Here is a 17,074-nt window from a genome sequence, read left to right on the forward strand (position 1 = left end):
ACAATAAAAGCCCACATTTAAGAACCCCTGATTATTGACCATAGGCTGAAGAAGTTCAGATGTTAAGGGTAAAAATGATTTTTTTTTTCTGTTTATGGTGCATGTACGTAAATTACTAAAGTTGCATGGATTTTCTTTTTGTATTGTACTGATATGTTTTCATTGGCTCTAAAAGCACACTTACTTGGGTCTGGATACGTGTGTTTTCTGATCTTTCATATAGAGCATAACAACTTCTTTCAATTTTTTAAATGACGTGGTTCATATTTTATATGATGCTAATTTGGCCAAATTTTAGCCTGGAGGTTTTATAATCCGCGATTCCTTATAAATGTGTTTTTACTGTATTTTAACTCATTTTACCTTGATATAAAGAAGTGCCAAGCGACTGGCTGATGTGTTGGTTTATCACGAGTTGGGTTCTTTTCCCTTAATATATCTTACTATCGGGGTACATTTTACTGTACTGGGCTGAAAAATAGCGTTCGTGACGGTCTTCGTTTAATGGGCGCTCCTTAAATCGGGATCTCTCTGTACCTGTTACCTGCAAGGAATTCAACATTTTGCGCAAACTAAAAGGAATTTTTTCGCGCGTTTTTATATTTCCGCGAGTTTTCGGCCTTTTTACCGCTAACGGTTAACCCCATTGAGATCCTCCTACAGATGTCGTTCATAGTTCGATATCGATGTCTTCATCGTCATCAAGGTCAACCATGTTGGCATCGTTAGCCTCTTCGATGTCCGAGTCAAGCAAAAACTAAACAAATTGCGTGATTTTACTTTATGGAGCGTTTCCGTGGTTTTCGAGGAGATTCTTGGAGGGCCTAGGGGCGTCCATTAGACACGGGGCGTTTATTAGAGAGGTGCGTCTAATACAAATTTTACACGTCAGGGGAGGCGTTTATTAGATACGAGGCGTTTATTTGAGAGTGGGCGTTTATTAGATAATTTACGGTAGTCTTGTTCAGGATAGTTGCAACCCTTACTTACTATTTTCCGTGCTCTCTGACCTTTTCGTGCCCACCATAACTCGATAGTGCACGCAAAGCATAAACCTATTATTAATTTACAATTAGGGCATCTAAAATAGATACACCACAAATATGCAGAGCCAGCATTAAAGAAGCACCGCAATCAGTGGGTTAGATAAACTAAGTGATTCTGTCGCGAAAGACATGGGATATAGGTTCCCTAATGAACGGGTTTAATACAAATTGACTTCTTTGAAATGTCTCGGTTAAAGAAAACGCAAAACGAAAATGATGTTTGCATTCACTGTATTTGTTATTTTTTAGTGATTTTCATTGTCATGGTTTCAAAGTTTAAAGGACAGAAAACGAGTTTTTTGTTGTTACATCGTTATAACCGAAGAGTAAAGTAATAATGAGCGAAGAAAAAAAAATTGACCTTCAAGTTGTGTCAGGTTCCAGATGAACAAACAAACATTCTGTAATTTTCATAATTGCAAACTTCTTAATTAAAAAGTCAGAGTAATCATCGTTATAAATTAAGATGTCATTCAGTCTTGAATCTCACAATTTTCAAACCTTTGAAGACCTCAAAATGATGATCCTATTGGTACTCACCGCTTTGGCTTTGCAGTCAGAGATTCACGCAGGTAAAGACTTTTATTGTAATTTTATTATTAACCCCGTTTACGGACCATTGTTTTTCTTAGGTAGACCATGATAAATTTTAAAGGGACTATGCATATATATGTCACAGATTTTTACAGATTTTTGAACAGCCAAAATTTATATTTGCGTTGTAGGAAACTTTGGGTGTGGATGGCTCGGATGGAAACGGATTGCAATTTGAAAACGTTAGCCAACGCTTTCGATAATCATAGCCGAATTCTGATTTCTATCCACCAAATAAAGGTTATATCTTCATTTAAATGTGCAAAGATAATGTTTTTCATGGGTAAAAGTGTTGTTTCAGAACAGTTTAGACAAAAAATCTGCGAAATCCCCGTAACATAGTCCCTTTAAGATAGAGCTATAAAAAAACGGATAAAAATGTAACACTACAATTCAAAGGTAAAATGGAAGGTATCATCATCGAGTTGAAGTCTTAGTCTTGACGGAATAGTCTAAGAAGTGCACTTATATAACTATTATTACGCTAGTGCATGCACTAAAGCTCAAGGGGTTAAGACGGAATCCCCCGTACAGGACTTCGAGTGTTAACTGGACAAAATTATGTACCAAAATCATTAACATTTTGTTGCAAACTTCTGTGCTACCGTGTGAAATATCTTATCAAAAGAAATCAGCATTTCTATCAACACGAAACATCGAAAACAAATTTCGAAGTTCAACTAAATGTCACTAAATCGCTTAAAAGACGATAGCTGCACGTGAAATTTTACATCAGTTTACACGGTTCTTGTTAGCTTTTAAATTCATTTTCTCAGGCGCTGATAAGAAATTGTTGTTGATGTTATCACGGATAATTACTTACATCTTTACCTTTTAAAAGAGATATAAAATAACACTTAAATTATTCCGGTACTCCAGATCGATTCCGTCTTAAAAATGTTTCTGTTTTGTGTGTTTGAAAACATAACAAACAGCTCTCCCTCCAACAATTTGTTAATTACGTTCATTGTCATTTTTTTGTCTTAAATGTTCGAAGGTACACAGTCGTATATTTAGTTCCATTTTGACCAAAACTGTTGCACAATCTCCGTAATGATCCACTTTTGAGCCATCATTTCGTTTCTTTTCTTTCCAGTGAGCGCTGGCTGTCCAAAGCTGCCTCCCATCCCATTAACGTATCCTGTCTACAAGTGGTGTATAACTGGGCCACAGGTAGTCAACCGAACCTGTACCTTTGTTTGCGTCAGAGGTTATTCTCTGGAAAATGACCCAAACCGGGTTTTTTTCCGATTTGTGTGCCAGGCTAATGGAACTTGGAGCGGAAAAGTACACAAATGCGTGGGTAAGTCCAATCCTCCCAGCCAAAAAAAAAAAAGTTTTGGCGGGAAGATTTTATGTTAATTCTGCAAAATGCAGAACCATGCATTCTACCGACCTAGGGAGATCTAAATTTATTTATATCGTAATATTCCTAAAATAAGCCTGGATTTTTGTTGTTTCTAAAAACATTTTAAAAACATATTTATGAGCACACTGTATGAGTTTGATGTCGAGGAGTAAAGAAAGGGAGGTTTTATGACAAAATGTTTTTATTTCAGCAAAGGCTTACCTTGGGTACCAGAGGATTTTTTCTCGCGCGCGGTAAATACTTCGGCGGCCGAAGGCCGTCACCACGAGTGGCGAAGCCGCGAGAAAAAACCTCGTGTTTTGAGCGGCTCGTAAAAAAGACATGACTGACACCGGAAAACGGGGAGGAAAAACCTGGCACTCAGCTGCAGGATAGCAAAGGCTGGAGTTTGAAAAAAGAGCAGCTTCACGCTGATTTAGGTTTCTAAACATTGCAACTATAATGCCAGTAGGGAACTTGCTTTTACGGATGAAATCGCGCGAGTCGCCTCACATTGGGCGTCCGTCCCGCCACACTTGTTCGCGCGTGACGCAATGTAAAGAAATGTGGATGGATTAATTTTGAAATTGAAAACGAAAGGGTCCGTTCAAAAAAGGGCAATACAAAATTACAATTTGACACTATTCCACAGCGATAAAAATCAACAGAAAACTACAATTGGCAAAAACTTAACTTTTTGTCTTGGAATACATTTTGTTAAAAAAGACGTTGCAGCTGAGTGATTTAAAAAAAAATGTTTTCTGGTTGCCAATCAACGCTATGTACACATGCATTTCTCTGCTGTTGTAGGCCCTTAAGGCTATTTTACCTGTTTATCAAAGTTCAGTCAAAGACCGCTATTTCATAGATGTAGGTTGGAAGGGGGGAGGGGGTGGGGGGACTCGTTGGCAATTGCCAAAACAATTAGTGTGAAAAAAATCGAATTCTTAAGTTCCCGTGAAAGAAACAGCACCATAAGGAGCTTGCTATAACTGAAATTCGGGATCACAAAAACTATTTAACAGCCTCCCCCTTATTTGTATCTTGGAAATTTTTGATTTCATACCTAGCTTGATACTTGCATTTCTCAGACACTAGAGCCCCAAACCTGCGCTGTCCCGATGACATAACAGTCACTGCCAGGAAAGGAAGCCCATCAGAAATGGTGTCCTGGAAAATAGACGTTGACGACAATTCGATCGCAGTCGAACCCAATGCCAAGGTCACGTTGCAATCCAGTCACGCGTCTCCCCACAATTTTACCATTGGCCGACATCTTGTTGCTGTCACGGCCACTGATAAAGCTGGAAACAAGGCGAGGTGTATGTTTTGGGTGTACATCAAAGGTAATCTTATAAATCTTATTTATTGGAATACGTTATCAACGGTCGCTTATTATTAGGTACCAGAATGAAGCAATGTCAGTCTTTCTAGGACTTCATTACAGAGTTACACTCACCCTTCAAATGATTAATGGAGATCGTTTATAAGGGAAGTATCCTGGGTATTTGTGTAATTTCAAAAGCTGAGAAACATTTCATTGTTAATGCAAACCTTAATTCAAAAATGGTCCAGGTTCGTTATAAAATACCGCCTAGTATACTTAAAACGTTGGCGAGTGTTTCTGGCCTTGGGTAGAAAGGGTCAAAATGAATTACTACTTGAAAACTGTCGGCTCTTTTTTTTCAAGTTCTCGCCAAATCCTCGCCTGTTTGTCCCAAAAATATGCTAGAAACGATCACGATTTGTTCTTTTATTCAAGAATTAGTTTGAAATATTTCCCTTCGTGATCTAGGGCTATTTTCAAAAAACTACTATAGCACAGTTTCGTCGAAAAACAATCCTCTTTATACTTCCCCTTTATAATTTCATTTCCAGATTTGGAGCCACCAACTTGTAGCTTCTGCCCAGGCGACATTGTCAGAGAAGGGAAAAGTTCGTTGGTAAGAGTGTCATGGGACGTGCCAGTTTGCTCCGACAATTCACACTTGCCCCCCAAAATCGTCCCCAGTCGACGTAACGGTGAACACTATCGAGTTCCTGGAACATATAAAATTCAGTACACTGTGGAGGACTTTGCGTTCCCGAAACCGAACATTTATACCGGGTGCTCCTTTAACATAATACTAAAGAGTAAGTAACAACTTTATATCTGTCTTGATTTAAGAAAACAAGGCCCCAGGAACTGCCTGAGGCCAGCAACTCTCTTAGCCCTCTTCTCCCTCCCCCCTGTGGATTTCAGAGAGTCCAGGGCGGGGCACTGCTAGGAAGCCTTCCCATGCCCGGTCACAGCTGAGCTCTCAGTGGTCTCAAGGCTTCTGAGCCAGCCCCCCAAAAATCAAAAGCCAGGAGCAGTCCTGACCACATTTCAAAGCAAAGTCTTTGCAGAAAACAAGCCAAAAACCTGACTTTAGCCACCCCCCCCCCCCCAGCCGGATTGCAATTTAACAGCTGACCCAGGGCTCCCTAGGGTTGTTAGATCAGGGCCCCAGCTTGCTGCCCACGGGGTCGGTGACGTTGCCCCCCGAGTCGGCCTTCAAGCACGGATCCCGGAGTCCACGTTTTGTCAAATCCAGACAGATATACTCTATACGTTGTTAACTTTTTTAAGGTAAATATGTAAGTAATTATCCGTGATAACACCAACAACAATTTCTTATCAGAGTCTGAGAAAATGAATTTTAAAGTTCACAAGGTATAGGCAAAATCTCACGTGTAGCCATTTTGTAAATTCGGCTTAAGCGATTCAGTGGAATTCAGCAGAACTTCGAAATTTGTTTTCGATGTTTGGTGTTGTTAGAAAAGATTTCTTTTGATAAGATATTTAAAGCAGTAACAAAAAAGTTTGCAATAAGGTGGAAATAATTCTGGTACAACAATTTCTTATCAGATTCTGAGAAAATGATATTCAAAGTTCACAAGCTATGGGCAAAAGCTCACATCTTTTAAGCGATTCATGGGAATTCAGTGGAACTTCGAAATTTGTTTTCGATGTTTGGTGTTGTCAGAAAAGATTTCTTTCGATAAGATATTTGAAGCAGTAACACAAAAGCTTGCAATCAGGTGTAAATAGTTTTGGTACATAATTTTGTCCAATAACTACTCCAAGTCCTGGCGGATTTCCTCTTAACCGTTACCAGGAGCCCATCAACTGGAGCCTTCATCTCCCATACTAACCCTTGGAGTCAACCCTTTCCCGTATTAATTTATTTTTAGAACTAATCTCCCGGGGTCTCTCGCGGGAGATTTCGCACCTCAGTCAATCATTTGTCGCATTCCGCTGTGGTTACGCAAGCTGTGTCATCTAAAACAATGGCGCAACGAGAAGGGAAGACTGCAGAATGTTGTTCCTTGTCGTCCTCTAAATTCAGTATTTCTTCGAAGGAAGACATCAAGTAATGCTATGACTAAAAAAACTGCGGGATTTTGTACAGGTCTGTCAAAAAAGTAGGAGCGATTGTTCGAATCGAAAGGCGGCGAGAACGATCTCGCAACTGTGAAACTACGAATATATTTTGAAAAGAGGATGGATAGGCGCAACAGATCGGTCAATATTATTTGCCGTGTAATTCTTCCGATAAGAAGGCAGCTTGATAAAAGCTTGATCGATTCTAATCGTTGTTGTGAACAATAAATTTTACTCAGGGTTGTAAACATTCACACCAAACGAACGTATCAATGGTATAAATTTATAAACAAGGTACGCACTTTGGCCTGTACCAAGTCCCTACCAACACATTGCAAATCAAATTCTACAAGGCAATCAAAACTCTGAGTGACAATAATTCAGACAAGCGCTAGCTTGACAGGTTTGGTCCTTCGTGGCGAAGGCACTGGACAAACATTAGAATAAAAATCTAAACAGCCGTCCCGGCTAAACGACTCGTTCGGCTTTAGAATTCTCCAGATAGTACAGGCATAGAGTTCTCTTTGGAAACATACAAAGCGAAAGTACGGGGATTAAAATAAGCGGATCACAAGGTCTCTAACCGAAGAAAGATGTAACATTCAGGCAGTTGGCCTGTACGGGTATAATTTTAAAATTGTAAGATGCGCAATATCTCACCTCTGCAACAGCGACTCAACGATCTCTGCTATAATTCCAGTTGCTGAACTTTAGAAGAAACAAACACATATCATTTTCCTGAGGTTTTATTCGAAGCATGATGATCTTATATTGGCTGGATCTTGGAGCATACGGATAGTCAAAATTTTCATCGAAGTCATCACGTTCATACTGTTCGTCGCCGTATCAAAGAGCACGCGTTCGCCACAGCTCGGCCCATATTAAATTATTTCTGCTTTCGTTCGGGAATAGATCTTACAAATCCAGCGTCAAATCTCACAGTACTGTTTACGTCTAACACTGCATGTAATAAGTCCGTGCAAACCAGAAATCGGTAAGATTCAAACAAGCAACTGAAGCAATTACATATTTCCGATCAACGCCATGACTAAACTGACTTCATTTTCATGGACAAAAAAGTGGTTTATTAATTAACTTTTAGTCGTTTAATATTCATTCACGAGTAAACCAGGCTCTCTCGGCTGTAAAATCAGGATAGAAGCAAAAATTATAAAGGAAAACGGACAGGGAATGTGCGTACGACATTGGCCGCCATTTTTTTTTTTACATCGTCGCCCTAGCTGCGCTGCATGTGGTCTGACCACAGGAGCAATGTTTTCGCGGGAAATGTGTTTCTAAAAATAAAAATATACGGGAAAGGGTTGACTCAAGGGTACAGTACGTATAGAGGCTCCAGTTGATGGGCTCCTGCCGTTACAGATTTTGCTGTCCAAACAACACCAGTCCAATCAACATTATTCTTATAGCGGAGCTCGCAAGGCGCCGAAGGCGCCTTGTGCGGAGCCCCATAGACAGGCAAATGGTATGAAAGAAGGAACACTATGGAAATGAGTTTTCATGGTCAACATGGATAGCGGCATGGTTCGCGGGCGCGTACGTACGGCGTACGGAGTCGCGCAAGATGGCCGCCATAGTTTGATGGTAGAAATAGTGAAGCAAGAAGGCCGTATAAAGGCGGCCGTATAAAGGCGGCCTTTAAAATTTAAAGAGGTTTGAAAAGAAAAACAAGAAGCAATGAAACAAAATGTGCCTGAAAATTACGTGTAGAAAGTAATCGACCGCCAAAAAAAAAGTGGACATTGAGAGCCATAATCGATCGATGACTTTCGTGTCTATTTGTAAGGCCAGCATCGTACATAAAGGAGCATTCGAAAGCTAAATCGGGTTGATAGAATAAACAAACCATTTTATTGCTACAGGGTAAAAAAAAAAGAAAGAAGAAAAAGGAAAAAAGAAAAAAAAAACTTGACTCTCTGGAATTTGAACTCACGACCTCCGGATCCGCAGACTGGCACCTTACCGATTGAGCTAATCCGACAGACTCTGAAAATGCACGTTGAATATATCCTATATCAATGTAATAGATATTGTGGAGTCTACTAAACTGCTGCGAAACTATAACAGGATCGCGAAACTATTTTCTATTGCTAGAAAGCAGATAATTTACTGTACTCTAAAGTAATTTTTCGTGCCATGAGTAATGATTTTGCCCCGCTTTAAGATTATTATTTCTGTCGTACTGCTGACATTCGGTTTAACCGTGAGCTATTTAAATTTGTCTTGAACCTATAAACCGCCATAAACATTAGTACTTTGGCCGCTTATTCACTAGAATGAAAACATTGTAAGCTCCAGTGAAAATTAAAGAGGTTTGAAAAGAAAAACAAGAAGCAATGAAACAAAATGTGCCTGAAAATTACGTGTAGACTGAGTAATCGACCGCCAAAAAAGTGGACATTGAGAGCCATAATCGATCGATGACTTTCGTGTCTATCTGTAAAGCCAGCATCGTACATGAAGGAGCATTCGAAAGCTAAATCGGGTTGATATAATAAACAAACCATTTTATTGCTACGGGGTAAAAAAAAAAGAAACAAAAAAGAAAAAAAACTCGACCCTCTGGGACTTGAACTCACGACCTCCGGATCCGCAGACTGGCACCTTACCGATTGCGCTAATCCAACAGACTCTGCGTTACTCGTTGAATATATCCTATATCAATGTAACAGATATTGTGGAGTCTACTAAACTGCTGCGAAACTAGAGGGGGGGGACAGGGGGGTCTAAACCTCCCGCCTCCCGTACTTTTTACTCCCGCTTCCCGTACCTTTTACTCCCGCCTCCAGTCCCTTTCTGCAGCTGTTCTCTCCTGTGTGTTCCATGTCCATTGAAATTTTGTGAAATTTTACTCGTTTTCTCCCGGTTCCCGCCACCTTAAGAATCCCGCTTCCCGACCTCTCTTCTCCTGCTTCCCGCCCCTTTTCTCCCGGGCTCCCGCCCCCCTGTCCCCCTCCACAAACTATTTTCTATTGCTAGAAAGCAGATAATTTACTGTACTCTAAAGTAATTTTTCGTGCCATGAGTAATGATTTTGCCCCGCTTTAAGATTATTATTTCTGTCGTACTGCTGACATTCGGTTTAACCGTGAGCTATTTAAATTTGTCTTGAACCTATAAACCGCCATAAACATTAGTACTTTGGCCGCTTATTCACTAGAATGAAAACATTGTAAGCTCCAGTGAAAATTAAATAAATGGGGAGATCTGCTTTTAGGCTTGCCTAAATCTATATATTACACTATCATATACACTGCTTATCACTCACCCTAAGATAGAGTTAAAAAATCAGGCACAAAAAGACCCTACATTAGAACATGAAGTTCATTATTCATGAACATAAATCGTTTATGCTTGCCAAGAAATTAGACAGAGGGTATCTTAAGAGCAGGCAGGAAAGAAGATTCTAAACTGGTATTTGGAAGGTCACGGGTTTGACTCCTGTTTGGCGCTCAGAAGCTTGTTCCCTGAGGAAATTCGAACTAAGAACAATTCTCCTTTTGGATATCGTATTCTGTATTGGCATTAAGACTAACTTGGTATGATCACTTTTAGGGCCCAGATGTCCAATTTACCCTCCTCCAAAGAACGGTGCCTTGGTTTGTTTGAACCGTGATGATGGCTCGTCTGGATTTTGCCAAGTGGTTTGTCAACATGGCACTGATTTTGTGGCTCCCCCTGCCTATTTATACATTTGTGATGACGCAGGCACATGGCGAACGCATTCTCCTTTTCCAAACCTCCAGCTTCCGTGGCCGGATTGCGCAAGTATGTATTCAGCTAATTCTTTTCCAGACAATTAAAGGAGAAGTTTATTCCAAAATGCCACTTTTCAATTTACTCCAAGATGGCGGCGGCCGGTTCTCGATTTTTGGATTACTTCAGACAAGGATTTCAAAAGGTTTTAACACTCTTTTGAAGCTGAAATATTGGTGGCTAACATATCTTTGTATAAACTTTTCGTTTGAGTGAAGAAAAAGAAAGTGCCGTTTTGAAATGAACCAATCCTTTCTGTCTCAAACGTCAGCGATGCCTCTGAAGTGAAGGCATCATTTTGGGCAGAGTCTCTGGACACAAAGCTAGAATGCTGATCTGTTTCGTTCTAGTGGTAAGGCTCTGAAATTTCGCGGGGGGGGGGGTGCCCCCTCCTCTTGCCGTTAAGGTTTTTTCCAAATTTTTAAAAAAATTGGAAAAGGTTCAGATGGCTTTTTAAGAAACGTTACAAGAAGTAAAGGTGTTTTTTCTTCTGGTTACTGTATCTACCCCAAACGCTGAAAAATATGCAGCTTTTCATTCTCGTCGTTTAATTTCTCAGTTCCCTTTGACATCTTGAAAAAGAAAATACGATCATTCATGTAAGGATGTTTGGAGTGGATTAACCCTCGGACGTACAACTAGCCGACAAGTGGGGGGGGGGGGGGGGGGGGGGGGGTAGCATCCACCCCAGTAAGGTTTTTCCAAAATTTTTAAAAGAGGATTAACTCTACAATGCTAAAACTTTCAGAAGCTGTTCATTTATTCCTTGCAGAAATTTTGACATATCACCCATGTGATATTTGACATTGCCATGGCAACGTCATAATTACAAGCAGGTCTGGCCAAAAATCGTCATTTTTAACATTTTTCTTTATTTGTTCCAGTTTTTTGAAACAAAATTGAACGATTTGTTATTTTTTTACATTCCATAAGCATTCTGGCTTGATTTTGCATAGATAAGATTTCCTTTATTTTGTGTTTTTCCAAGAAAATGGTGAAATCCAAGATGATGGCGGAAAGTGCTAATTTTAGGTTTTCTAGCTTAGTAATTAGCAGACGCTTCTTTTTTACAGACTTCTATAAAAAGACATTAATATTTTATAGACACATTTTATACACACTTCTAAATTCCAATTTGATTTGGAATCAGTAGGATCAAGAAGACCACTTTGTGGAAGATCTCACTGGAAGTTTCCTATCATTATTATTCCCACTGATTAGTCGCTGTACATGTTTGATCAAGAAAAAAAAACTCTTGTTGACGAGTTTCCTTAAGTAGTACTCATCGCTTGTCTGTTTGAACTGAGAAACTTTTTGTTGATTACTGTCAGGACTAAAATGATTTAAGTCACTTCTTATAAAAGTTATTTTTTATTCCTTATTGTTTTGTATTTCAGGCGGCGCTGGTCCTTCAGTGGTGAACAACCCCGGACTGTCGAAGTATTTCTTTTTTAATAGAAATCAGGCAAACTCTCAAGTTGTTTCGGAATTAAAGCAGAAATTTCTAGACTTCGCTAAAAGTCCAAGGATCCCACCATTTTATTGTATGTTCAACAGCGACTGTAAACCTGAAAAAGTTCACGTTTATGTTTAACAGTGATTTTTCGGGAACATGTAACAAGGTCCAGTTTGGCTTTGTTCTGTAGATTGAACGACTGGAGATTAAATCGTAGAACTAGAAAGAGAAATAAAAGCTATCGCATGTAAACTGTTACAGTGTGATTTTTTGTTTCATAAATATTCATTTTGCCAAGCCTGAAATGTTCACGTAAGTGATCTCACGCCTTTAGCCTTCAATTCACGCCGTAATTCCTCGGGGAAACTCATTTTAACAACGGTAACCAAGAGAAATATTATTTTCTCTTACTGTAACGTGACATTCCGTTACGAATTCTATAGACGGTTACGTACGGCTCACAACATTGTAATGGGGAAAGGGTGGGGGGATTTGAACTTGTTCCCTGTTTCAAGTGTAAAAAACGGCAAGTGACCCAAGAATTGTAACGTAAATTATAGCCACACTGAGTCAGTGATTAGGCTACAGCCCCCAGTAAATGACGGGGATGATCGAAGGATTTTTTTGGGTTTGAAATTTTCGATTCTGGGATTTTTTTGGGTAAGAAGATTTGGCAAGTATTTTTTGGGGGGAGTTGATTCAAATAGGGGATCTTTTAGGCTTTTAGGGTATTTAAAACAAACTTAAGTGCTTTGGCTCGGACTTGGCGTATTTATGGTTTGATGAATACCAAACGCGAGCGTTATTGCCCCTCCTGGCAATTTAGAGGTAATATTTGACAAGAGATTTTTTTAGGGGTTATTTTTGGTCCAGGGATTTTTTTGGGTAATGTCGGAAGACTTAGGGATTTTTTTGGGTCTTGAGTTTTGCCTTCATTCGATCATCCCCGTCATTTACAAGTCGGAGTACCCCCCTGGGGCTACAGCCGGGTTCCTTTCGCCTCGATATTGATGAAATGACGGAGTGTTATGCTACTTTACAAGTAAAAAAAAAATAGTACAGTGGTTACCGAATTCTTTTTCGAGATACGATATCTAAAAGAAGACTCATATTTTAAATGAACTTCCTTTGTCCTTGTCCTTGTCATTAACAATTGGATTTGCAAACGTAACGTAAAATGTAACTGGTTCGATCGTGCGCAGGCCGAGAGAAAATGAAAAAGAAAATTAGCTATAACATCAAATTTGGCTCATATTTTAGTCGGTAGAATAATAACCCGAAAGGTTTATATATCCCTTAAAAAATGGGGGTCACCGAGCGTTTAAGAGAGTAAACTGCAAGCAAAGTTAACGCTAGTACGACAACCCACCTTACAACAGGTTCCGTTGGTTATAAAAAGGTTCATTTTGCTATCTTACTATCAAATTGCATTCTACCATGTTCTTTAGGCTGTCGCGCGCTCTCCTCGCGCGCGCACCTTTAATTTGTATACGTAATTGGACTACATGCTGTCCAATTTGGAAATAATTTGATGAAAAAAATTCCGAGGGCAGCCAAAATTGGTTGAGGGCGTAGGCCGAGTCCAATTTGGCTGTCAGAGGAATTTTTTTAATCTAATTATTTCCAAATTGGACAAGCATGTAGTCCGGTTACATATTAATTATATAGCTTTTAGTCATTCAATCCAGCGCAAATGCAAACAATAAACTTATGTCCAGAACGGGAAAAGCAATCAACGATAGTAGGCATAACACAGCACATACAACTCACTCAAAGCATTGTATTCACAATAAAAATTAAATAAAACAGTGCAATTTTATTCACCTGAGTTTGCGAAGCTTGCTACAAAGTGAGTGAAAACACTGCATCAATCAGTGAAAGTCGTAAACAAAGTGTCCGAAGAGCTTTACAACTTCATGAATCTGACATACTCCTTTCCACTATCTCGTTCGTACTTCATCGCCGTCTTTTCTTTTCGAATTTCAGCCAAAAAACGACAAACAATTGCATCTAGCTCATGACGATGAATATCTGACAGATTTCTTGATTCGCTTCGCTGCACTTACGTTCACCCAAGTTTTGTACTATTGGAGGTGTTTTGCTCTTGGCTTTTGCTTCTTAGTGTAGCTAGCTCCTCTTCTGACAACGTAGAAAATTTCTCTTTGTTGTAACTATTGCTGAAAAGCTCAAAAGGAATGGAAAAACGTTGCAAACTTGCCTTATAAAATTCCGCCATTGTCGACTAACAATGCGAACAAGTTTACAGGGCTGACGCTATGCTTTGTGCTAATTGGCTAATATCCGTCACATGTTGTTTTTTCTTCGACTTGATTAGCTGAGACAAAACTGTCCAATTTTTCTTAAATTGGACAGTTTGTGCATTTTACCTGAAAGTCCTAATTGAAACTATCCAAATTTAATCCCAAATTGGACAGTTCTCAGAAATTAAGGAAAAATAGCTGCGCTGACAATATACGATTTACTGACAGCTATATAATTAAAACTCGAATTTGGCCTTAATGGCGCAAGCCAGCGTTTTTAACTAAAATCTGGACTTTAATTCCACTGATGAAATTCGAAGGCCTGAACCCGAAACGTATGGAACTTTGAATTGTTTTAAAGGCACTCACTACTCATTCAGTGAGAACTTTTTTTAAACTTTGCATTCTACTATTACTGAGCTGAGGGCTATCGTTCGTTATTTCGGGGTTACACTGCACTTGGCATATGTGGAATAAAAAATGTTGCGCCAACTAAAAGGACTTTTTACGGGCATCTTCGTATTTCCGCGAGTTTTTTTTGTTTAATTCTAGGTCACGAAAGGTTAATTTCCGGTGTAGAGAAGTAGTTGTTGTGTAAGATACCGTAAAATTCCGGTTATAAGCCACCCCCCCCCCCCGCTTATAAGCCCCCCCCCCCCCGGTTATAGGCCCATCTACCTGGAAACAAAAATATACATCCGGTTATAAGCCCTCCCGGATATAAGCCCCTCCGCTTATTAGCCCACTCAAAACCCCTTACGAAGTTGTATAAGCCCAGGGCTTATAACCGGAATTTTACGGTACCAGGTGAACAAACAACTTGATGTTTAACCAATTTTAATTGCCATAAAAAATTTGAGTTTTCAAGATTTAGGGATAAATGACAATAAAGTGATTAAGTTCATTTAAAAACTGTCAATTAATAAAGAACTCAAAGAACACTTGTCTAAACTTTTTTTGTTTTTTCTTTGTCTTAATATTGCCTTATTATTTGAACTGTGAACACAGGGAAACAAGCTTAATAAATTCTGGCTTGATCATACATGAATTAGGATTGAGCTAGTACAGTAAATTAAGGTCCAATTTATCAGTCGCTAGCAATGTCTCTGGTATTCAATCAATCAATCAATCAATCTTTATTAATGTGGTCAATCATGTGTTGTTTACACTGAGGGGACGTGGAGCAGGGGGCGAGAAGCAGGGACATGTAGCAACAACTAAATTAAAATATGTTCACACACAAGTAATTGAAGCGGGGACGTACCCCAGGGGCTTGTCGCAGCGGCACATCCCACCGCGTGTACTGATAATTTTTAGCACGTGCAAAACAAGTTCCTGCAACATTTTTTGTCCCTGCAACATGTTGCACGAAGTTCAACGAGTTGAATTCCGTTCAACATGTCGCAGGGACAAAACAGCTTTTAAGTGCGTGTCGCACGTGCCAAAAATAATCAGCACACACCGGCGAGGGGACCTGTCGCTTCAACATGTCTCGAGAACATGTCCCCGCTACATTTTCTTGCGTGTGTACACATTGTGATTTTGTCGCTGCTACATGTCGCTGCGACGTGTCCCTGCGACAAGTTCCCACGTGTGCGGGGACCTTAAGCACAACATTGTTGCCGCGAAACACGATTGACAAAATAAATAAAGCGGTCACCATTTAAGAATAATACTTGCAATATCAACACTCACTCTGAAAAGGCAAATGTCGACGATAAAAATAATAATAACAACTTTGCGATATAAAATAGATATACCACAAAGTTTGCTGAGCCAGCATCAAAAAGCACTGCAGGACAGTGGGTTAGAAAACAAAATAATCCGGTCGCTAATTACTGAATGGAATGGTTTTCGCTAATGAACGGGTTAAATACAAATTGACACCTTTTTTCTTTAGACTTTGTTAAGGACAAAAACAATTAAAGCGAAAATGATGTTTACATTCAGTGTATTGATTATTATTTTTATAGAGTTTCGTTGTCATGGTTTTAAAGATTTAAAGAATAGAAAACGATTGTCTCTTTGTTACATGTGTAGCACTGAGCGAAATAATCTTTTATTGACTTTTTTTGTCACGTTCCAGATGAACAAACAGCTATCCAGCGATTTTCATTATTACTACCTACTTGATTGTAAAGTCAGATTAATTAAGGAAACGAATTGCTTATTTTAACGATAGAGAACGAATGTTTCTTTGTTACATGCATAGCACTGAGCGAAATCATCTTTCATTGACTTTTTTTTTTTGTCATGTTCCAGATGAACAAACAGCCATCCAGTGATTTCATAATTACCACCTACTTGATTGAAAAGTCAGATTAATTAAAGGACCGAATTGCTATAAATCTAGATGTCGTTTAGTCTTTATGAGACAATTTCAAAACGCTGTATAACTCGTAGTTTTTAAAATGATGATCGCATTTTTACTCGCCGCTTTGGCATTACAATCAGAGATTTTAGCAGGTTAGGCCGTGATTAATTTAGAGTTGATTCATGAGAAGAGAGATGAAAATGTAACACTTAATTAAAATTCAAGGGCAAAATGAATGGGGTTTATTGCCACGTCGTCGAGTTGACTGAAGTCTTTCTTTACAGGGGCTTTGTCCCAGATTTTAACTGATTTTTGAACAGCCAAAGCATATATTTGTGTCGTAGGAAACCTAAAAATAATGGACCATTTATATTACCAATTGCTTTAGTAGACAACTGAAACTAGAGTCTTTGACTGCAGATGGCCTGAATGGAAATAAATTACAACTTGGAAAATTGTGGCCAAACCTTCTTTGGTTGTTTACGCTTGTCTTCGAAACTTAGGTCTGGTTTAAATAAAAACGATTGTGCCTATAGACCGAAGTTATTAAAAGGGTTGAAAAATGTAAAATTTGGAAGGACCTTTTTAAAATCTGCCTTGTGTGATAAAAACAAAAATTATAAATTGTTTTCATTCAAACAATTTATGAAATATGTCCAACGTGGTTTTCTGTGCGCATTTGTGTACAGGGTCGTAGCCAGACTTTTAGCATAGACGAGGCAAAATCGTGCTAGGGGGTCTGGGGGCATACCCTCAGAAAAGTACAGATTCTAGGAAACTCTGAAACGCGTTTTCAACATTTCAGTTATTTCTTCATATATAGATTAATCTTGATCAACAAGCTGGTAGTTATTTTCCCAACTAAACGTTTTTTT

At 39.1% G+C, this 17,074-nt stretch overlaps 2 protein-coding genes across 2 annotated transcripts in view; both read left to right on the top strand.

Moving 5' to 3' along the window:
• Positions 1-17,074, top strand: part of LOC144653437 (uncharacterized) — a 62,547-nt gene that overhangs the window by 6,281 nt on the left and 39,192 nt on the right. The window lies entirely within an intron of this gene.
• On the top strand, positions 1,449-11,890 carry LOC144653440 (sushi, von Willebrand factor type A, EGF and pentraxin domain-containing protein 1-like). Its single transcript, XM_078513427.1, has 6 exons — positions 1,449-1,618; positions 2,737-2,943; positions 4,080-4,334; positions 4,867-5,121; positions 9,968-10,180; positions 11,566-11,890. The coding sequence occupies exons 1-6, from the start codon at positions 1,513-1,515 to the stop codon at positions 11,760-11,762; spliced, it is 1,233 nt and encodes a 410-aa protein (XP_078369553.1). The 5' UTR covers positions 1,449-1,512; the 3' UTR covers positions 11,763-11,890.

The sequence above is a fragment of the Oculina patagonica genome, chromosome 5, assembly GCF_052425735.1.
Source record: "Oculina patagonica isolate OP01 chromosome 5, crgOcupat, whole genome shotgun sequence".
Taxonomy (NCBI): Eukaryota; Metazoa; Cnidaria; class Anthozoa; order Scleractinia; family Oculinidae; genus Oculina; species Oculina patagonica.